General features: G+C 61.1%; 1 protein-coding gene across 5 annotated transcripts in view; it reads left to right on the top strand.

Annotated features, from left to right (window-relative positions):
• PAK4 (p21 (RAC1) activated kinase 4) overlaps positions 1-22,221 on the top strand; it is a 44,573-nt gene that overhangs the window by 20,963 nt on the left and 1,389 nt on the right. Inside the window, exons 1-9 of one of the 5 annotated variants that reach the window (XM_037030726.1) lie at positions 3,106-3,323; positions 11,974-12,047; positions 13,547-13,802; positions 16,629-17,090; positions 17,297-17,731; positions 19,016-19,149; positions 19,386-19,512; positions 20,542-20,667; positions 21,977-22,111. In XM_037030726.1, coding sequence (XP_036886621.1) covers positions 13,599-13,802; positions 16,629-17,090; positions 17,297-17,731; positions 19,016-19,149; positions 19,386-19,512; positions 20,542-20,667; positions 21,977-22,111 — 1,623 coding nt within the window. In that variant the 5' untranslated portion in view covers positions 3,106-3,323; positions 11,974-12,047; positions 13,547-13,598. Of the gene's footprint in view, positions 1-3,105; positions 3,324-7,126; positions 7,227-8,703; positions 8,814-11,973; positions 12,048-13,546; positions 13,803-16,628; positions 17,091-17,296; positions 17,732-19,015; positions 19,150-19,385; positions 19,513-20,541; positions 20,668-21,976; positions 22,112-22,221 lie in introns of those variants that run through there. The other 4 variants (XM_037030727.1, XM_037030728.1, XM_037030725.1 and 1 more) reach the window with 4 other exon arrangements.

Raw genomic sequence — 22,221 nt, 5'->3', positions numbered from 1 at the left:
GCCCCACTGACTAGTACAGTGAAGTCATCACTGTTCACGCATGCGCATTCCAGTCCATTCTCCTTGGCTGCCAGGTTACATCGATGTCACACCAACCATTCTCCTTATGTTAACAATGGCTGGACTTTTTCCAGATAAACCTCGTATATTGTATATATCTTTTCTTTAAATTTGTAATAAGGTTCTTTTAATAAGTAAACATTAAATAGATAAAAATAAAACAGTAACCATAAGTGGATACGTAATATACATAAATATAATAACATTTTAAAATAACACAGGTTGTTAGCGTACTTGCTGGAAAAGGCATAAAACATAACTGTGCAGCATAACCAGTCGCTGCAGTGGGAAGACCACGTGGTGCCCCTCCCAGCGAAGGAGCAGGTGCCAGCCCCCGGAGCCCCTTCCAGGCCCCCCTTCCCCAGCTTTGCCGGCAGCCACTGCCTTGCTTTCTTTTTGGTTTCGCCACCTCTGCACACCTTCCTAAGCAGTGTATTTCATTTTGTCTGGTTTTGGCCTTTTTCTGAACAAAATCCTAGGATGTGTTTTATGTTACGCTTCTTTGGTTTGACATCGTTTTGTTTTCGAGTGCACTAGGCACTACCTCAATCATTTACCGGCTCTGTTGTGTGTTACTCCGCGGAGCCAGCAGGGCGAGGTTGTCCGTTTCCGTGGATGAGCATTTGCATCGTTTCCGTCCCTGGCAGAGTCAGACTGTGCTTCGTGCGCCTTCCCACACGTGTTCCTGGGGCCTAAGGGCCGCGTTTTGCTTGGTGGTCACCCAGGAGTGCACTTGCCAGGTCTCGAGTGTGCGTCCTCAACTTTGCTGGGTGCTGCTGAGCTCCCCCTGGTGCCAGCAGCACAGGAGAGCCAAGGAATGTTCTTGAGAAAAGCCAGGTGCAGATTCGTGTGTGTGGCGTGCTGTCGTTTATGGTTTTCTTAAAGGAGTGTGTGAGCACGAGGGTGCCCCTGCACTCCCATGCGTGTGTAGGCTCCGTCACAAGGGAAGAAGGAAAGACTAGTAGAGGTTGCGTCCAGGGCTGAGCTGGGACAGGGCAGGGGGGACAGGCCTGTCACTGTTTGCCCTCCAGTGCCATTGGCTTTTGAATCATGTGCCTGTTTTATAAAGAGACAGACCCTGAGACGGAGAGGACAGGAAGGAAAGGGGAGCGATGAAGCTCAAATGGGCAGAATGGTAATCGTTAGGGATCTGAATAGTGTGTTTACTGGGGGCTCACTGGTTTAGTCTCTGCTCTGGGCTGCGTTTGAAAAGTTTTATAATAAAGGTCTGTTTCTGTGTGAGAAGGTCTTGGACGACCTCTCTTGGCCTCTGAGGCCTATCACCAGCTGAATCCCTTGTTTCCAGTGAGACTTCGGGGGGCTGGGGGCTCTTTCCTTCCTCCATTCCCCTGCTCTCCCCTGTCCCTCACCTTAGGACCTGGTTCCCCCTGACTGGCCAGAACTGCCCCATCCCTGACCGCCTCCGCTGCCAGAGCCCAAACCAGCCTGTCCGGTTTGGGGAGGTTAGGAGAGCCGCCCCACTTGGCTCCTGTCTGGGTGGCTGCCTGACAGGTGCTCCACCCTGGGTGGGGGAGGGGGTGGCCGGGGATCTGGGGCTTCTGGGGTCTCCTTCCTGCCCTGCTGTGGCCCCAGGTGCAGCCCCGGCCCTGCTGGGAGCCTCTGGCTCTGAGTGGGTGAGGGACGGAAGGGGGTGAGGGATTTGCGGGCCCTGCTGGTGTGAAGGATGAATTCAGTCCTGTGGGAGTTGGCCGTTGTCGGGAATGGGAAGCCCTGAACCCAGTTCCTGTCACTCACAGGACCCCTCAGTGAGAGGGCAGTCCTACTCCACGTCAGTCCCCAGAACAGGGAGTTTTGTCTAGTTTGTTCATCGCGGAGTTCTCAGGGCTTCCAACGGGCCTGCCTCCGGTGTGCTAGGAGCTCGGCAGATGTCTGAACCACTGGGGGCGACAGACAATGTTGTCAGCGACAGGGACAGCCCGGAGGGGCAGCACTGGGATAGGCCCAGCCAGGGTGTCCGGGTGGGCTGCGGGAGCAGCCTGACCTCTGCCACCCCGAAGTCCTCCATGGTGGTGAGACACAAGAGGACACAAACGTCACACCACGAGCTCTGGCCTGAGCCCGCAAAGGTTCTGCAGAGGAGGCGTGGGCTGTGAGGCAGGGCCAGCCCGGCCCCTTCCTGGTTGCCCCTCTCTGCGTGTCCTGCTCTCCTGTTCTGGAACGAGGGTTCTGGATCAGCTAGGCCGCGCTCAGGAAAGCTGGTTCGGGGCATGGGCACTCGGACAGATGGCAGGCATCTAACTTCCCTGCCGTGTCACACCCCTTGGGCAAGTCACTCAACCTCTTCAGGCCTCAGTTTCCTCTGTTGTTAATGGGCCCAATAAAGGGCCTGTCCACTGAGGGCAGCGCTGAGGCGCGATGACTTGGCGTGTATCAGCGCTCAGAGCAGGCCCAGCCCGAAGCGAGTTCTCCGTGAAGGTGGGCCACTCACTTCCAGAAAGTCAGAGCCAGCATGGCACAGCCGTCCCCACCTTTCTCTGGCCCAGTTCCCGCCAGCCTCATCTCCCAGCCCCACTCTTCATGGTGGTTGGGGCTTCACCATGAACTTGATCTTTCCTTCATGGTTAGGCCTCAAGTCTCAGAGCTGGAGAGGCCACCTTTGTTTTGCCTTTTCAGAGCTCTTGCTGGACTCACAGCCTGGAAGGTGGACAGTAGGGAACACAGCGAACCCCAGGTCTCTAGCCACCCCTCCATGTCTAATTCCACTCACCCCACATCCGTCTGACCTGTCCCCCGGCCTGGGTCATTGTTTCAAACCTCGCTGCCCTGCCAGCCGCTCTGAGGCGCTGTGCAGACCCACTGCCTCCTTGGCCCCTGGCCCCTGGCCTGCCGTGGGGATGAGGGGGGTGGGGGGTGGGTGTGCGAGGGGGGCCTGGCCCCACCAGAGGAAGGGCTGTGGTTGGAATCCCCTCTTCCCGTGTCCCTGCCTAGCCCCTCCCTCTGCCGGGACAGTTGTGGGTGATGCAGCCCAGGCTTTCCAGGCTCACCCCGCCTCCTTCTGTCCCTCCCTCCCACTCTCCCTCCTCCCCCCTCTCCCGTGGGCTGGAGCTGCACTGAGCTCAACTGTCAGGGCAGGGCCAGGGCCGCGTCACCACCCGCTGCCAGGGAAGCTGGGACGCAGAGCCCCGCCAGCCCTCCTCGGCGGGTGCTCCTGGACACCTGCTGCCTGCTCTCCCAACTTGCAGCCTCTGTCTGCTGGCTCCCCACTGAGGGTGGCCCAGGACCGAGGGAAGAGGATGGTGAAGGTGAGCTGCCCTGGCCTCAGGCAGGAGGGGAGGAGTGGGGAGGGCTGCCCTGGGTGTGAGGAGGGCAGTCCTGCTGCCTGGTCACCTGAGCCAGCGTGAGCATGTGATCCAGGGGCCACACCTTTACTGGGGCCAGGGGCAGGGTCATGGTGTTTCCGTGCGTCAGTGGTGGCAGGTGTCTTTGCTGGGGTTTACCACAGGTGTCAGCGCAGGTCCCTGAGTATCTCAGTGGGAGCTCGACCCTTGGCTCTGGTTTGCATGGGGCTGGTTCTGAGGCTGTGCCTCCCTGGGTCACTCTGGGTGACTGACACGAGAGTCAGCCGTGGGTGTGCCTGGGTCAGCCATGGGGGCCCTTTATGTTCTGTGTACAGATCTAGGCTCGTATGGGTCTCGTGATCTGACTGACTTTGGAGTGTTCCTCTGTGGGGGGGGGGGTCCGTCTTTCTAGGGAAGTCCAGCAGTTAGGAAGTGTCTGTGGAATTGTGTGTGTGCATGCGTGTGCCTGTGTTTCTGGGTGGTGGCCCAGGTTGGGATCATACATGTTGTTGGCATGTGTCTGTGGGTCTCTTTCAGGAGTGTCTGCACCTCTGGGATGTGTGTGGGTCTTTGCAGGGTTTTTGGAAGGGTCCTGGGTCCATGGGGCTTCAGGGGCCCAGCTGCGGCTGCCCTCGTGTCCTGGCCTCACCATGTTGACATCGTCCCTGGGTCCAGGCCCCTCTTTAAGGCCGCTTCCCCCACGTTCTCCCTCTGATGCCTCGCATTTCCCTCGGGGTCACTCTGCAGGGCCCACATCTGAGAGACAGGAGCTGAGCCTCGGGGTACGATGTACCTTCCCGCGCCCAGGCTCCTGTACAGCCTCTGCCTGTGCGACGTTGGGGCGGCGGCTGCTGTCTCTGGCTGCTTGGGGGGTTTTCTGTGTGGCCACCGTGTGAGTTCCCGTGTGTCTGGCTGTGTGGCTGGACGCCGGTGTGGTGTCTGTGTCACAGTCTCTGTGGAGGCTGTGCACTGTGGCGCGTCTTCATGTGCTGCTGTGTCTAGAGTGGGTGGGGGTGGGGGTGGGCAGGGAGCTGCACTGCGGGGAGGGCTGGGGCTGCAGGGCCTGGGAGGGCTCCAGGGCCTCTGTTCTACCTGCGCCCCCTCCCCGCTTCCTGGCCTGCTTTAGCGGGGAGTGAATGAAGTCTAATCTGATCTCCCCAGTCCCTGTGGGCTACCCCGCACTCAGGTTCGTTGTGGCGTTTGTCCCCAGCCTGGGTGCCTCCGGAGGGCGAGGGACACCAACAGGGCCCTTTGTGTCTATGCGCTGTTGTGCCTGCCCAGGAGGGAAGGGGGTGTTCCAGCCTGGGGCTGTCAGAGGAGCCGGCTGGCCTCCCTCGGGGTTCTGAGCACTGGCCTGGGCCCAGCTGGGTAAAGGAGCTGTGGCCCCTCTTTGCTGGGCAGGGCTGGGACACAGGGTGGCTGAGGTGGCTCCAGGCCCTGTCCTCGTGGAGGCTCCCTGTCCAGCTGCAGAGATGGGCGGTGGCAGCCTGTTGCACCCCCCATCCCAGCCCTGGTAAGGTAAGACTCCACGGAGATGGTTAGGACTGGCACTTTTGCGCTGGCCAGAGAGGCCCCTGCCCAGCGTCCTCTTTGATTTATTTGTTCCTTTAGTCATTCCTTCAGCGGCAGCGATGGTAACAGCGACAGTAATAGCGACAGTAATCACACAGCAGCTAACACGTAGTAAGGACCCACTGGGCGCCACGCGCTTTTATAAATGCTTTGCACATGTCGTCCCATTTGATCATCCAGACATTCCCAGGAGATGGGGACTGTCATTCCCCGTAGGTTGCAGGTGGGGACACTGAGGCCCAGCGAGATGCGTCCCTTGCTCAGAGGCACATAGCTTGGCAGCGGCGGGGCTGGTCCCTGAGCCTGGGCATCCTGCTCTCAGCCGCCAGCGGGGCATCCTTGTGCGGCGCGGAGCGTGTGAAGGCCTGCTGGGCGCCGGGTACCCGAGTGGAGACCGCCGACTCCCGGCCAGGGTGAGCCCAGAGCTGGGTGGCTTTATGTGAGCTTACCCACTGGGAGGACTCAGAGATTTCCCTCAGCATCCCCGCTGTGTGACTTGCCTCTTGCCTGTAGCCCACATATGCTGCCCCTTCCTCAGGTCTCCAGCCTAGGCCACAGGGCTGGGGTGGGCTTCCCTACGCCGGGGAGGGCCTGGCCTGGACTCCCAGCGGGGGACTTCTTGTGGTTGGGACGTACACCTGGTTATTTACTAAATAGCCAGGTTTGCTCTCTAAAGACTTTGGCCCCAGTTCCTTCTCAGGCATTAAGGTTGGACTTACAGACAGTGTGGAGTGGCCTTGGGGACTCCCGTCTGCCCTCTGCCCCCAACACCCTTCCTTGCCTGTCCTCAGGGCCCAGCTCATCACATTGGCAAGGGCACCACTCCTTTGTTCAGATGCTGTTTACTGAGTGCCTGCTGTGTGCCCAGGCCCTGCTCCAGGGGCCAGCATCCTACTGCGGGGAGGGCGGGGGGACTGCAGTCGACAGGTGTGTCATGCCAGGTGGAAGTACATGCCACGGAGAGGTATAAAGCAAGGGCACAGGTTGTGTCGGGGGGCAGGGAAGGCCTCTCTGAGGCAGTTTTATTTGCACTGACACCTGAATATCAAGAAAAGGTGAGCCATGCAACTCTGGGCAGAGGAAATAGTGGGTGCAAAGGCCCTGAGGCTGGAACAAGAGTCCTGTGTTCAGAACTAAAGAGGAGACCCCCGGTGTGGTGGCGTGAAGCGAGGGGAGGAGACGAGGCCCTGAGCTGGGTCGGGCCCACTGGGCAGTGCCAGTGAAGTCACAGTGTGAGCCAAGGGGAATGCCCTGGGGAGTTCTGCTTAACGTTTTTCAGATCCCCCCCTGACCAAAGAAGCCTTTCTGATCCGGATTCTGGTCGTTGCTAGTGGGGTTGTCTCTGCCCTGGCTCTGGTCCTGTAAACCCCTGGAGTCTGTTGTCTGGAGAGGAGGCTTTGGCTGGGGCCAGGGCCTCTGGGAAGCGGGAGGCTGGGGGGGTGTTGACACGGCCTTCTGGGTCAGAGTGGGCGCTTCTGCAACGTGGTGCCGGGCAGGGACTTCCTCTCTCTGGGCCCGTGTCCTGGTCTGGGAAACAGGAAGGAGGAGGACTCCATACCCACCCCCGACTCATCAAGGACTTTTTGGAGGGTTCAGTGTGGCCTGGTCTGCATGGCTGGCACAGGCCCAGGCCAGAGTCTGCACCGAAGCAGGTGTGTGTCCCCTCCATCAGCTGCCTCGGAGGGGTGGCCTGTTCTGGGTTCCGGCACCTAGATAACCAAGTGAATGTGGTTCCTGCCTGTGCCACACCACCGACCTTGTTAGGGGATATCAGTAGATTCACTTATAACCATATAACATGTTAGATGATGCTAAGGGCCAAGAGAGAGTGGACCAAGTGCTGGACCGTGCCAGGCGCTGGAGGATGTGGTGATGGGCAGGACCAGACCACGCCCCTGCCCCACTCACACTCCAGCTGTGACTGCAGTGGTATCAGCACTTGGTCTGTCCTACCAACTTGACCTTTATAGTGATCCCTTCTCCTCTGCCCGCTTCCTCCCCCTCCCCACCCTGGTCCCCCTCCTTCTGTCCTGACCGCAGAGTCTGTGCTCTGCCCGCATCAGGCCCCGTCTCTCCCCTATTCCCACCCTCCCTGTGGTTCCGTCTCACTCAGGTAAAGGGCTCCCGTGGCCCCCAAGGCCCCACCGACCTGCCCTCACTGCCTGCCTGCCCCTCTTCATCACTTGTTCCAGGCCCCTGCTGTTTGGCCTCCCTTCTGCTCTTTGACCACATCAAGCACGTTCGGCCTCAGGACATTTGCCCTGGCGTTTCCTGCTGCCCCTGCTCTTCCTCCAGGTACCCACATGGCTCCCCTCCCTACCCCTCAGGTCCCTGCCTGAGTGTCCTCTTCTCAGCGAGGCCCTCCCAGACTTCAGTGAAAATTCTAACCTCCCCTCACCCTTCTGATCTCTGTTGTATTTTTCTTCTCATCGCTTACCAGCAGCTTCCTGGCTGTTTTTCCGACTTATCACATCTCCTGCCAGGCTCCCTCCCCCTAGGACATGACCTCTGTAAGGGCAGGGGTGTTTCTGGCTGTTCAGGCCCCTGCGGGCAGCCCAGTTCGGGTCTGGCAGGTACCAGCCCTTGGTAGACAGTGATGTTCGGGTGGTGGGTGGTGCGGGAGTGTCCTGGGGTCATTTTGGGTAGAGTAGGTGTTTGCCAAGGAGGGGGGCATGTGTCAGTCCCAAAGCTTGAGGCAGGGCCTGGGGGCCAGTTCTGTGAGGATTCCTTGGCTCATGATAGGAAGCCCGAGGAGAGATTTGGATGGGGATGGTGCAGGGGGGCGGTGCAGGGGGGCAGCAAGAGCTGAGGAAGGCTATGGGGTGGGAATGGCGAGGGAGGTCAGTGGCAGGGGGTGGGGGCCAGTGAGGAGCCTGCTGCCTGCCAGAAAGTAGGCTGGATTCCCCACCCACTGTTAGAGCACAGCCCAGAGACAGGAGGTAAACTGAGGCAGGGAAAGGGCTTCCTAGAGCTGGCAGGTAAAGACTGTGGCAAAGGAGTGAGCAGGAGCGGGTGGCGGAAACCCTGAGTACAGACTGGGGACAGTGAGCACTTCATGGTCCCCTTCTTGGTTTAGGGGTTTCAGTTTGGTGAAGATGACAGGGTGGCCGTGGCCCCAGTGCGCCCCCCCCCCCCCCCCGCAAAGCCCTCGNGGGGGCCCCCCCCCCCCCCGGCTCTGCCCCTGGGCCCCAGGCCCAGCTGGGTCAGCGTCCTTCGCTGCCCAGGGGTGGCAGCTGTGTTTTGAGCCTGGGGAGGGTGGGGTCAGAGTGTCAACAAACGCACACCCCCAGCCAGCTTTGTCGCACCCTGGCTCTTGCTCTTCTGCTGGGCTGACTTTTGGGGCGGGCGTTGGATTGGGGCGGGGCATGTTCTTCTCATGAAAGGCCAGAGGGTGGAACGAGCCAGTGCAAGGCAACTGGAAAATCTGAAGCTTTTGCTAGGACAGGCTGAAAACTGCTGTTCCACATGAGAAATCATTTTTAATGTTTTTTTTTTTAATTGAAACAAACACTTTAGAGCAGAGTGCAAAGTGTGCCTGCACTCCTGGGATCCAACACCTGACCGGCAGAGGCGTCTGTGTCCCAGCTGGTGGCTGCAGGCCTGGTGCTGGCCTCCTGCGTCCACGCTCCACCTCTGGATCCGGGCCCTTCGCTGCCAGTTCCCGCCAGTCTTCCTGGGGAGGGGCTGAGGCAGGAGAGCAGGGGCGTTGCGTACTGGGCACCGATGGATCGGTGCCGGCCGTGGGCCCAGCCATGCTGCAGGCAGGCGTTGGGGGCCAGCGCGGAGCAGTGTGGATGGCAGGCCCTGCTCTCCTGGGGCTGACATTCTGGTGGGTGAGGTGGATCCTGAAGAATCAGACACACACGATGCGTGGCAAGCGCGGTGAGGAGGAATGAAGCAGAGAAAGGGAGTATGGGGAGTGATAGGGCAGGAAGAGGGGATCTGAGCACACGGGGTGGGAGTGGGGTGGAGGGAAGAAGGCAGACAGCCGTGTGCAAATCAGTGAGAAGAAAACTCCGGGAGGTAGCAACCACCAGTGCAAAGGCCCTGAGGTTGGGCGTTTCTAGGATTTGAAGAGTAGTGAGGGGATCTGTGTAGCTGAGACAGAGTGAGTGAGAGGGAGTCAGGAAGGACAGGAGGGGAGAGGTGATGGGTCCTTTGGGCCACAGGGCAGAGTCTAGGGAGCCAGCACAGGGTTTAAGGATGTCGGCTCGTGTGGATCGGACTGCCTTCCAGGACCACCTCTGCTTGGTGACCTTCATGCAGCATATCACTTCGTGAGCCTCAGGTTCCACATCTGCAAAATGGGGAGGGAAGTAGCCATGTTACTGAGGTTGTAGGGGGTCAGTGAGCTCAGCACCTGCGTAGGGTTGTAGGGTTGGGTTGTGGGATCCCCTTGTGGTGATGGTAGTGTAAGGACTGGGGCTAGGCCTCAGCAAGCCACATTTGGTGGCAGGGAGTGGCTTTCCAACATCTTTTTTGTGCCAAAGGCCAGTGGAAAAGGTGGATAAGGAACCATGAGGGAGTGGGTCAAGAACCCTACTTTGTGCTGCCTCTTGCTACCCTTGGGGTCCTGGGACAGTCAGATAGGAAGTAGGGACCCTCCCCCGCAGTAAGGTTCAGGGCAGGAGAGGAAGGGCAAGGTCTGGCATGGGGGTTGGGGAGGCCAGGACCCGCCCTGGAGGTGATGATGATGAGGGTCGCCTCTTGCCGCAGCCCTCAGGGGCAGGACAGGCAGGTAAGAGCCTGGACTCGGGTGTCTAACTGCCCAGGCTCAAATCCTGGGTACTGTGGACAAGGGACTCCTCTCTCTGGGCCTCGGGCCCCCCTGTCTGTGAATTGGGGGTGATGAGAGTCCCTAGCTCGCAGGGGATGGAATGGGATGAGGCACGGAGTACCCAGCAGGGCCCAGTGCACGTCATCTCCTGAAAGGCAGCTGCTGCCAATTCCCAGGATTCGGGGCCCTGGGCTCTGGGCTGGACTGGAATCTCACGTCTACACTGCCACCAAGCCGTGTAACTGGGCAAGTGGTGTGTCTTCTGTGCCTTGTGTTTTTTGTCTTTCTGTCTTGGTTCGTTTGTTTGTTTGTTTGGTCTTGTAGCAGGAAGCTTGTAATGGCCCCTTCCTCCTGGGTCAGGTGTGCAGAGTAAATGAGGGACTCTGGGCTGAATGCTTAGAAGGGGGCCAGAGCCCAGTAGGTGCTCAGTAAGTGCCTGCTGCTGCTCCAGGGGTGACAGCTTCCCCACTGCGTGCAGTTGCCTTGGGGCCCAGCCATCCGTGCCTGCGCTGTCGGTGACTCCTTATAACATCTCCGGGAAGCTCATACTGCCCCAGCCCTCTTTTAACGGAGAAGGCAGCTGAGACGCAGGGCGGCCCAGCTGCGGGCCCAGGGCCACACAGTGAGCTCCGAGGGGGGCTGGCTCGTCCCACTTCACAGGCACAGGAAAGTAGCTGGCCTGGTGGGTAGCAGCAGAGCCCAAATTTGGCCCCTGGGCTGTTCACCTGCTAAGTTCTGAGCTTGCCCGGGAACCTCAGCCCCTGCTCTGCCCAGCCCCCGCCCCCGCTCCTGGTGCAGGGCCCCTAGAGGAGCAGCCCCTCGCCCTTTTCTTCTGAAGCCCCGTTAGGTCAGGAGCTTGGAGACTTGGTGGGAGAGGGCGCCGGTGAAGGAGCCGGCTGTGCTTAGAGCTGCCCCAGGGTGGGGCTCCGGCCTGATCCTTATAAACACGGTCAGTTCCTCTGTTTGTCCTGCCTTCCATGCAGTGCCCAGAGGAAAGGGGCGGCCCTGGCCAATACCCGGAGGTGTGCCTTCTCAGCCCCTCCCTCTGTGCGCTCACACTTGGCTGCGGGTGGAACCCGCTGTGTTGTGCAGAGAGCTTGGGGGTTTATGGGTGGGATTCTGGGTTGTCTGCCCCAGGTTCCAAGCTGCCTCCTGCCAACCCCATCTGAATCCTGAGTTTTCCCCTCTCCGAGGATTACTGAGGGGTCACGTGGCTAATCCTGTCCTGCAGAGGTCTCAGGCTGGGGAAGGGGGAGGGGCAGGGCGAAGAGTGAGAAAGGCCACAGGGAGGAGTGAGGCCGAGTCTGGGGCCAAAGAGGGTCCTGTCTGGGAAGACGAGAGGTGACAGGACTTGGGGTGAAGACCTGGGGCGACAGAGCAGGGAAGATGGAAGAGGGTCAGGTGTAGGGACAAAACAAGGACCTGGAGCTAGCATGACAGCTGTGGGCAGAGAAGCTGAGAGAGAGAGAGAGAGAACTAGAGAACAGGGTGGGTCGGGGCCACCAGTGGGGGTCTGGGTGGGAGGGCTGGGCAGTGTGCAGAGGGTTGGGCCGTGGCTGGGGGTGCTGAGAGGGCTCCTGGCTTGGTGGGGGCTTAGAAGGGGTTGAGGCAGAGGCAAAGGGGCCCCCTCCTGGCCGGGGTTGTCCCACCCCCCCTCCAGGCAGCTGCAGTCCTGCTGCTGGGAGAAACCGGGCAGCTGGGGGAGTCTTGGCCAGACCTGGTGGTGGCCACCTGGGACCAGCCGAGGCAGGTTGACTGCTAGGTCCCCACCCACCTTCCTCTCTCTGCCAAACCGGTTCTCCCAGAGGCTGCCCATTGATGGTCCTTCCTCTGAGAAAGGGGCGGCAGCCTGTTTGGCCTCACCTCACAGAGCCGCTCCCACAGGAAAGGAGCAGCCCCTCCATGGGAGGAGAGCTCAGGGCTGACCTGTGCTGGGCACTGTGCCAGGTGCTGGGCAGCCAGCCACGAACCAGACAGAATCCCCACCCAGGGTGTTTCCCTGGTCCTGTGGGTCTACACTCACATGGCACCTCTTCTGGGAAGCCTCCCCTTGCCATCTGTGCCATCCGTGCCATCCCTCCAGGCTGGTCTGGTGACCTTGACCCCCGTCCCAACCACTCTGGGCTGTCAGAAGCTGTCTCCATCACCCCTGTGTCCCTAACACCAACCGGCACAGGCCGGGCACAAAGGAGTGAGTTGTTCTGAATGTGTGAGTGATGAATGAATGAATGGGTAGGCGAGTGACGTTTTCTTCCCATTTTACAGATGAATAACCCGAAGCCCCAAGAGGAGAAGTCTCCCGCCCAAGGGCACTTCTAGCACAGCCAGAGACGAACAAGGTCTGTGGACCCCAGGGCCCGTGTGTGGGACGGGGGGCCGGACCCGAGCCCCCCTCCTCCCTCAGACACTTCGAGGAGGGACCCTGACTATCAGAATAGCAAAGAGGACAGGGCCCACCCTCTGTGCCCAGCTTGGTGTCCGGCTCTGCTCGGAGTTGATCCAAAGCACGGAGAAGTTAAGTCACTTGCCCAAGATCACACACACAGTTAAGTGGCAGAGAGAGATTTACTCTCTGGTCATCTCACTCCCCATTGTTTCTCTGGTCTCCCTGTGGGACACCATCATCAGCGTTTCTCCCCTTTGGCCCCTTTGTTGTTGTTGTTGGTTTTAAAGATTTATTTATGTTTTAGACAGAGGGATAGGGAGGGAGAAAGAGAGGGAGAGATACATCAATGTGTGGTTGCCTCTCGTGCACCTGCAACCGGGGACCTGGCCTGCAACTCAGGCATGTGCCCTGACTGGGAGTCGAACTGGCGACACTTTGGTTCACAGGCCGGCGCTCAGTCCGCTGAGCCACACCAGCCGAGGCTGGCCCCTTTGGTGGTTAAGCCAGCTTTCATTACGCATATATACTGTACCTGGTGCTATTCTGAGCAGCTGACTGGAGACCCCAGACCCGAAAGCAGACTGCTTTGTCTGTTAGTACCTGTTACGGAGTGCATCTTCCCACCGTGTGCTCTTGGTGGAGAACTGCCCTCCTCGGAGCCCGGGCCTCCTGGGACGTGTGCGTGTCGCAGTGAGGCTGCCTAGGCAGCGAGCATAGAACGGGGCCTCAGGAACCAGTTGTTGAACAAGTAACCAAAGGCGTGTGGTGTTCCTGGCCTGGAGTCCAGGCCAGGCTGTTCAGAGCCGGCCACTGATCACCCCGTCTGCCGGCCACTGCTAGGCGTGGGGTGGGACACGGGGACTGGACAGGTGAGACCCGGACGGGGCACTGAGACGCTAGTGCTGGGCTGTGGGGATGAAATTAGTAATCACAAGAATGCACAGCTGGGTTTCTAGAAGGCGAACGTGCTGTGAAGCGAAGTGGAGGAACGCCCGTGGGGCATGGGGGCTCTTTTATTTGGGGCAGTCAGGAAAGGACTCACCGAGGACTTAGAGACCTGAAGGGAGGCAGCCGTGCGTGGATTCTGGGAAAGGGTATTTCATGAAGGGAACAGCCCGTGCAAAGGCCCCAAGGGTGGAAAGCCAAGGGTGTGAACAGGGGGAGATGCAGGTAGAGAGGGGATGGGGCCAGGTCACGTGGGGTGGGCCACAGGGAGGACGCGGCTTTTCCCCTGGGTGAGATGGAGCCACAGGAGGGCGCTCAGCAGAGGAGAGATGCGACTTGACTCAGGTGCTCACGGGGTCCCTCGGGCGAATGTAAAGGACAGACCGTGGAGGTGGAGGGAGTAGTGAGAGACCAGGAAGGGGAGGAGAAGGGGCAGGGCCAGGGCAGGGCCAGGGGAGCAGAGAGGAATGGGCAGGGCGGTTTCTAGTGAGTGGCCCCCTCCTCCAGGCCTGCTGCGGAGCCCAGGTCTGCACCCTCCCGGTACTAAGAGCTTGGCGCCATGTTTGGGAAGAAGAAGAAGCGGGTAGAGATCTCGGCGCCGTCCAACTTCGAGCACCGTGTGCACACGGGCTTCGACCAGCACGAGCAGAAGTTCACGGGGCTGCCCCGCCAGTGGCAGAGCCTGATTGAGGAGTCAGCTCGCCGGCCCAAGCCCCTCATTGACCCTGCCTGCATCACCTCCATTCAGCATGAGGCCCCCAAGGTACGCTGGCACCCACCACCGCCTCTCCTGAGCCACACTGACCCCCACAGCGGGACCCCAGCCCTTAACCTCACACTTGACCCTGTGGCCAGCATCTCCTCGCTGACCCCCATCCCTCGTGATCTCCAAACACTCACCCCAACCCTCCACCCTCACCCTCACCCCCAGTGGTGGCTTTCACCTGCCTCTCCACCCACTGACCCCTTACCTTGCCTCTCAACACTGACCCCAGCCCTGAGAGCCTCACGTTTACCTCCTCCCTCCAACACCCCTCCGCCAGCTTCTAAGTTGTGCTCTCCCGGAGCCTCATACCTAGAGCTCTGTGTTCCTGACCCCAGTGCCACACACTTGTCCTTGGGCCCTCACAGAGCGCCCGTGACAGTGGTGGGGGCAGACCTGTTCCCTGCAGTGAGCACCCCAAGTGCTCCAGGCTGGTCTGGGGAAACCCAGAGAAGGCGTCTGGGGTTCAGACCCACTTCTGGGAGGAGGGGACACCTGAACTGAGCACTGAGGCAGAAAGTGGGGCAACAGGGCTTTTAGTGGGAGAAGAGGCCCACGTGAGCACTGGGAGCTTTTGGTGTGGGATTTTTTTCCCTACTATCTTGAGCAAAAGGGCAGAGCTGGGGTTTGAACCAAGGTCTGTTTAAAAGGCTTGTGCTCTTAAACCCCTTTCCTGTCTTCATGGTTCGGGTGCACAGGCGCGGCTTGCCGTGAGGCCAGCCTGGGATGGAGGGGGCGGTAAGGCCACGCCTGCCAGGGAGCATGGATTGGATCCCAGGGGCAGTGGGAACAGGAAGGGCCTCAGCCCGGGAACGAAGCCAGGGTTGTTCCAGGGATGGGGGTGGCAGGCCTGGCGCCTGAGGCCAGGCCTGCGGCTGACTCGTCCTCTCTGGCTGGGTTGGGGTCAGGGTTGCCCGGCTCAGCCTGGTTGAGGGGAGGCCCCAGGGTCAGTGAGGTGGGCATAGATGCAAATGGGGACACTCTCCCACCAGGGTCTCGATCAGGTGGCCCTCTGAGATGTTCTTGTGCCCCATGCATGGTGCCTCTGAATATTTTGGAGTTTGTCGTTGCTTAAAAAGATGAGAGATCTCATGTCCAAACCTCCACTTCTGGCCTCTGCTGATGCAGCAGCTGGAGCTGAGAGGCAGCCCTTCGGCCGGCGAGGCACGGGCACCCCTGAGCCTCCTCGATTCTGTCCCCTATCCAGCCCTGCAGCTGCTTGGGTGCTGTTCATGCCCTCACTGGGGCGCCTCCTAAACTCCAGCCCTGCTCGGCCTGCCAGCCGTGGGTCCTGCGTGGGGCTGTGTCCACCAGGAGGAAGGGGCCCCGTGTCTTAATTCACACCAAGGTGTCGCACAGGCTAGTGCTGTCCTGGGGCCCCTGGGGCATTGGTGTTTGCTGCCCAGTCCTCCCAGGCTTCCTCCAGCCCCTGGGCACTTCTAATACTAAAGCCTGACCAGCTGTCTGCTTTGCTTCACAGGGTCCCCGGGCAAAGCCAGGCGTCTGGGCTGGCTGCCAAGGCCCAGGAGAGGCAGGGACAGGCGCCATAGGGGCACTGGGGCCAGTAGGTGTGTTTCCTGGGATTAGTGTCTTCTGCACAGGAGAGGAGTTGTGATTTGAGGGCATCGGGCAGCCCTGGGCCCCTGTTCCTTTGGGTCAGTGATTGACAGCACAGGGCGGGGGGCCACATTCTCTGCTTCTCACAGTGTCCACCCAGCTCCCCTCACTCACTCCATGGTTCAGCAAATGTTTATTGAGCACCTTCTGCGTACCGGACACTGTTCTAGGTGCTCAGGTTTAGCAGGAGCAGGAGGAGGGCCCAGTCGCTACCCTCACACATGTGCACCAGGGGAGCTGTAGGGGTGCCGATGTCCGCTGGTCTGGGAGGGGGTAAGAAGTGGTAGGGGCTGGTCAGCAGAAGCCTCCCTCTGAGAAGCCTAGTTTCCAGCAGAGACCTGAAGGAGGGGATGGCAGGGAGGTAGGCAGCCATGGCATACCTAGCGAGGATGTTCCAGGCTGAGTGAACAGGTGGTGCAAAGGCCCTGAGCTAGGAGCTGCCAGAGTGTTGGAGGAGCAGTGGTCCATGTGCCTGGAGTGGAGTCGGGGGCAGGGAACCCTGGAGGCAGTGATTCAGAGGTGGCCCTGACCTGGCTCAGGTGGCGAGAGTGGAGGGTGAGCACTGGGTGGATTTGGGGCACACTGTACACTCTGCCCAGCCCCCATGGGCATTCCCATTGCCACCCCTGCTCCTGGGGCACTCTTGCCTTCTACCCTGGGCCTAGGCCTTTCTGGCTCTCCCTGTACCTGCCCCCCTCCCCCCTGCCCCGTGGCATCCAGGGTCAACAACACTGGCAGACTGCAGGGGAGGAAGTGCCTGGCTGTGCCCGGGCTCCAGGTCCTGTAATTTGCAGCTCTCCAGGGCTGATTATGGAGTGGCATGGCCTCTGCCCTCCTTCCCCTTCACCCCCCAGGGCAGGAACCTCATCTCCCCTTCCCCCCTAGGAGAGCAGGCAGAAGACAGCAGGGTGCCTCTGGGGCAACCAGTCTCTAGGTGGAGGGTGGGGAGGTGACAGCCTGACTGAGGGGCAGTCACTCCTCCAGCCCCGCCCCCCACTGACCTCTCTGGGCTGGGGGAGGGGCCGCCAGGCCTCTGGTGCTGCCCCCACCTGCCCAGCCCCATCACCACCGCATGGCATCTCTTCATTTGTCTGTCTTGTCTCTGTGTGTGTTGTGTTGGTCTGTCTTTGTGTGTTGGTTACATGTCCTCTGTCGCCCTCCTCCTTGCCTGGCCCCTAACCCACCACTGCCCCGGACCCGGGACCCCAGACCATCGTGCGGGGCAGCAAAGGTGCCAAGGATGGGGCCCTCACGCTGCTACTGGACGAGTTTGAGAACATGTCGGTGACACGCTCCAATTCCCTGAGGAGAGACAGCCCACCGCCGCCACCCACCCGTGCCCGCCAGGAAAATGGGATGCCCCCGGAGCAGGTCGCCGCGGCCAGAGGGGGCCCGGAGAAGGCAGGCGGCCAAGGCCGGGTTGCTGGTCGCAGCGAGGGGGCTGGCAGCGGTGGTGACCGGCGGCGGGCGGGGCCAGAGAAGAAGCCCAAGTCTTCCAGGGAGGGCTCAGGGGGGGCCCAGGAGTCCTCCCGAGACAAGCGTCCCCTCTCTGGGCCTGACGTCAGCACCCCGCAGCCTGCTGGTGTGGCCAGTGGGGCGAAAGTGGCAGCTGGCCGGCCCTTTAACACGTACCCGCGGGCTGATACGGATCACCCATCCCGGGGCACCCAGGTAACTGATCCCCCTGCCTCAGGAGCCCCCATCCCCTTGCCCAAGCTTTCCCTGTCCTCCCCACCAATGCCAACCTGTGCCCAGCCCCCATCCATCTGCATCCTGACCACCGTGTGTCTGTGCCACAGCCGGGCCTTGTCCTGCTCAGGAGAGCAGAGCCGGCCCCTGGCCCCTCCACTGACAGCCTCGTCTCTCTTCTGTTTCAGGGGGAGCCTCACAGCATGGCCCCCAACGGGCCATCAGTGGGGGGCCTGGCTGTCCCCCAGTCCTCCTCCCGGCCTCCTGCCCGAGCCCGTGGCCCCCCCAACCCTGGAGTGCTGGGCCCCCATGCCTCCGAGCCCCAGCTGGCCCCTCCAGCCCGGACCCTCGCTGCCCCCGCTGGCGTCCCCGCCCCTGGGCCTCCCGGGCCCCGCTCTCCACAGCGGGAGCCCCAGCGCGTGTCCCATGAGCAGTTCCGGGCTGCTCTGCAGCTGGTGGTGGACCCTGGGGACCCCCGCTCCTACCTGGACAACTTCATCAAGATCGGCGAGGGCTCCACGGGGGTCGTGTGCATTGCCACCGTGCGCAGCTCGGGCCGTCTGGTGGCTGTCAAGAAGATGGACCTGCGCAAACAGCAGAGGCGTGAGCTGCTCTTCAACGAGGTGGGCCTCCTGGTCTCTGGGTGCTGCCCTCACCCCCCCTGGGTGCTCCTCTCCCAAGGGCGCAGAGGCCCTAAGGGCACAAGGATGGGAGAGGGCCCTTCAAGGCCCGGCTTCCCAGAGCTGTGTTCTCCTCCTCACTCCTCACACCTGCCCCTCTGTCCCCACAGTGTTCTCAGCCATGTCACTCTCTCCTTCCCGGCCCCTCCCCGAGCCCCAGCTGAGCTTGGCCCTCTAAGCGTCTTCCAGGCCCCACACACCCACTGAGTCCCAGAATGACCCCAGAGTATCTCCCAAACCTCTGCCTGTCCTCTGGTCACCAGTCTCAAAGAAGCCGCACCAACCCTGTCCCCAGGCCAGAGCCCCGGCCCTCCCTGGCCCCAGCCCCCTGCCCCAGCCTCCTCTTCTCTCACTGGGCCCCACTCTGGCCTGGGCTCCCCGCCCCCCCGCCCCTGGTATTCCCCACACAGCAGCCAAAGGGCTCCGGATGGCGGCAGGCCCACCACGCCACCACTGCCCCGGCCTTACTGACCCTTGCGAGGCCCCCAGTGCTTCCAGGGTAAAGACCTGGCCCTTTGCCTAGTGTTCGAAACCTACCCCATCTAGGTCCATGGCTCTGTCCAGCCTTGGGCTTCGTTTAGCTCTTTCTTGGTGGGCTCTCTACCAGGAAGCTTGTACAAAGGCAGACGTCTGGCTCCTTCCGGAGGGGACTCGGTGTGGGAGCAGCCTCTGGACTCTGGTGCAGGACCACCTGGCACTCAGCTGCACCCCATAACCCCCCGGCCCCCAGTACTACCCTGCCACCTGCACCACGGGCTCCTGCTGAGTGCGGCCCTGGGAGCACGTGTCCCACATCCCCCGGGTTTTACCCGGCTAGGACTTCTTGCTGCGGAAGCCTCCTTGCCCCCACCCAGTGCCATTTCTGAACTGGGCTGCTACCTGCTTGTCCTGATCCCAACCCTGCTCTCAGATGCCTTCTTCCCACCTTCCTCCCCCAACACCATCCTGGTCTTCAGGGCCACTCAGCACCAGCTCAGGACTGTCACAAACTGGGGTCAGGAGGGTGTGGGCATGGGTCAGAGAGGACTCTGAGAGTGGAGGCTTCTTGCCTGAAGCTGCCTCTGTGGTCTGTTGACTTTGGCAGTGGGGAGGGCAGTCCAGGGGGAGTCCCGATGAGCAAGAGTGATGGGTAGACCAGGCCCGCAATGTGGCAACTGATGGCCTGGGCTGAAGGTAGGGGCTGGCGGCCCGCCCCCGCCGCCACGCTGACCCAGCCGCTCGCGCCAGGTGGTGATCATGCGGGACTACCAGCACGAGAACGTGGTGGAGATGTACAACAGCTACCTGGTGGGGGACGAGCTCTGGGTGGTGATGGAGTTCCTGGAGGGAGGCGCGCTCACCGACATCGTCACCCACACCAGGTACTGCCGGGCAGCCGGACCCTGGCTGGCACCCGGCCTGCTGTCTCCTCAGGCCCCTGCAGAATGGAGCCGGGTCCCCTCAGACCTCTCCCATGACAGGGCTAAGTCCCCCTCAGACCCCTCGGGTGGCAGGGCTGGTAGGGCCAGGTTCCCTTCAGACTCCCAGAGCCAGCCCGGGTTCCCCTCGGGCCCCTGGTGGGTGCCGTGTGCCCCAGTGCTTACTCCTCCCCACGCAGGATGAACGAGGAGCAGATCGCCTCGGTGTGCCTGGCTGTGCTGCAGGCCCTGTCTGTGCTCCACGCCCAGGGCGTCATCCACCGGGACATCAAGAGCGACTCCATCCTGCTGACCCACGATGGCAGGGTGAGGATTTGGGTGACTTGGGCTTCCGCCGCCCTCCCCAGCCCCCCTTCCGCCGTCACGGTAGGCTCTGGCCCCCCGCTGAGTGGCACGAGGATCGGTCAACTTGTTTGTTCCTGGTGCAATGGTGAGGAGTCAGGACCGTGAGGGGCTCTGTTCGCGGAGCCAGTAGGGGCCCGGCTGGCGAGGGGTTCCCCCTCAGCACAGGGTGCTGGCGACTGTAACCTTGCCCTAGGCTCAGAAAGGAGAGAATGCTTTTGGGTGGCCACCAGAGTTTGGCCACATGCTTCCCCCTCACTGAGACCAAGTACCCGGGGTGGGCAGCGGACCCAGGTCCTGTCTCCTGTCTTCTGGACTGAAGTTCTGAGTCTCGGGTCTGTGGATGAGCCTCCAAGTCCGAACCTGCACTTGTATCCCACACGTGGACTTCCACCCGGTTCTTGGTGCTGTGCCCGCCCTCCTTCAGGAAAGTTAATGCAGACAGCGGAGGTGGCACATTCTCGTGGAGAGTCTCAGCCTAGGGTCTGTGAACCCCAGAGATGTCTACAGATGTGTTTTAGGGACATTTGGGAGCCACTTGAACGTGTACACGCTTGCTGGCCTGCTTTCTGGGGGTGAGAAGACCCACAGATGTTTAAGGGTCTTCTAAGGGCCTACGGCTCCACAAAAGACGCGGGTTCTTGGTCCTGTGGGCCAGACTGTTGCAGCGTCCGCACGCTCCAGGGCGGCAGAGGTGTAGGGTGTGAGCTTGGGAGCCAGATCTGGTCTCAGCCCCTGCTCCAGCCGTGGTCCCTGTAGGACTCGGGCCACCTCCCCTGGCAGCCCCAGGGCAGACCCTGTCTGGAGGGCAGATGGTGTCATTGTGGGGCGGCGGCACCCCTGAGGGCTCCCTGCCGGAGGTGTCTGAGCCACCCATGGTCTGGGCTACACGGCAGAGACCCGGCGCGTCAGAGGCCAGAGAGTGAAATAGGTGGATGCCTGCGGTCACCCCCCCCTGCCAGCCCCCCTGACCCTGCCCCTGCCCTGCCCCAGGTCAAGCTGTCAGACTTCGGATTCTGCGCCCAGGTGAGCAAGGAGGTGCCACGGAGGAAGTCACTGGTGGGCACACCTTACTGGATGGCCCCGGAGCTCATCTCCCGCCTTCCCTACGGGCCAGAGGTGAGCCAGAGGCGGTTGGGTGTCCCACTGTCAGCACTGGCTCATGCGTGACAGTTCAGAACGGCCAGAGTGTTGGGGTGAAGTTTGTCTCAGTCTGGAGAATGGGTCTCCCGGGACAACTCTGTGGGAGAGGAGAAGGCATGTGTACATGCCTTCATTCATTCACCCACTCATTCATTCCTGATCAGGTAGTAGTTCCAAGCCAGGCACCGGGAACAGAATGCTGAGCAGAAGGGGTCACGGTCCTGCTTGACAGCTGGTACAGAGGCCACAATGTGGCCAGGTCCTTGCTGGTTGGCCTGAAGGTGCTTTTGGGAGCATTAGAAAAAGAGAAGTCTCTCATAAAAATCCAGATTTCTGTGCTCTGTCAGAAAACCAAGATGTGTGGCTGCAGTGGCCAGATTCTCACATGGCAACAGTGGGCAGCACACACGGGCCCTGGGCTGTAGAACGGACAGCGCCTTTGTCTTGGCTGTAGCCACCCCCTTCCCGTTGCCTGCGCTGACCTGCCCCCGCCCCGCCGCCGTCACCTGCCTGGCCCAGAGGCTTTGAGCTGGTGCCTGTGGCGCTGAGGTTCTCTCCACGGTCAGCGAGACCTAACCCAGTGCTGGCTGTGAGTCAGGCACCCTGGGGAGCACATCAGGGTGGAGTGGGGTCACACTGGTGTGGGGACTGGTGTGAGATTCTGAGGGGACATCCCAGTCAGGACAGCCTATGTGTGACAAGCCCAGCTCAAATGCTTTTAGCAAAACCCGAAAGCTGTGGGACCCCAAAACTGCCGTTGGCAGGTAGCAGGCTTCAGGCCTGGCTGTCCGGAGGTTCTCTCCCTCCAGGACCTGATTGGCTGTTGAGTTCACTCACTCAGGCAGGCCCTCCCCTCGTGGCAGCAGAGATGACCCTGGCAGCTGGGGTGTGTCTTCCCGTCCGTGGCTCCGTAGGGTGTTCGGGTTGCAGTCTCAGGGTTGACTGATTGGTTCAGCTTGCATCACGTGCCCATGCCTGACCTCATTACTGTGTCCCAGCCTGGTCATGCCCCCTGTCTGCCACCCACCCTTGGCTCAGAGTGAAGGGGGGCGTCCACCAGAGGAAACTGGGGGTGCTTGGCACAAAAAGGGGGACAAAGGCTAGATGGGTAGAGCCCTTCGGAGGGCTCCCTGGGTGAGGGGTGCTGGGCAGCACAGCAGGTGTCTGGGCCCAGGGCTCAGGATACAGACAGGCAAACGCAGAGCTGGGGGCCGTCCCTCCCCAGGCTTCTCCCAAGTCCCGCCCACCCGCCCAGCTCCGCCTGCCGCCCATTGCTCTGCCGCAGGTGGACATCTGGTCGCTGGGGGTGATGGTGATCGAGATGGTGGATGGGGAGCCCCCCTACTTCAATGAGCCGCCCCTCAAAGCCATGAAGATGATTCGGGACAACCTGCCACCCCGACTGAAGAACCTGCACAAGGTGGGCCCTGCCTGCAGCAGGTGGTGTGAGGAGGGGGACACGGTGGCTGGGGGCCGCCCAGCCTCACACTGAAGCCGAGCGGTGGGCCTGGGTGGGCCTGGGCGTTGGTG

Source organism: Sturnira hondurensis, unplaced genomic scaffold, assembly GCF_014824575.4.
Source record: "Sturnira hondurensis isolate 20B ecotype Veracruz unplaced genomic scaffold, ASM1482457v3 Scaffold0020884, whole genome shotgun sequence".
Taxonomy (NCBI): domain Eukaryota; kingdom Metazoa; phylum Chordata; class Mammalia; order Chiroptera; family Phyllostomidae; genus Sturnira; species Sturnira hondurensis.
The sequence above is the reverse complement of the archived record's forward strand: the minus strand, read 5'-3'. Positions and strand labels throughout refer to the sequence as shown.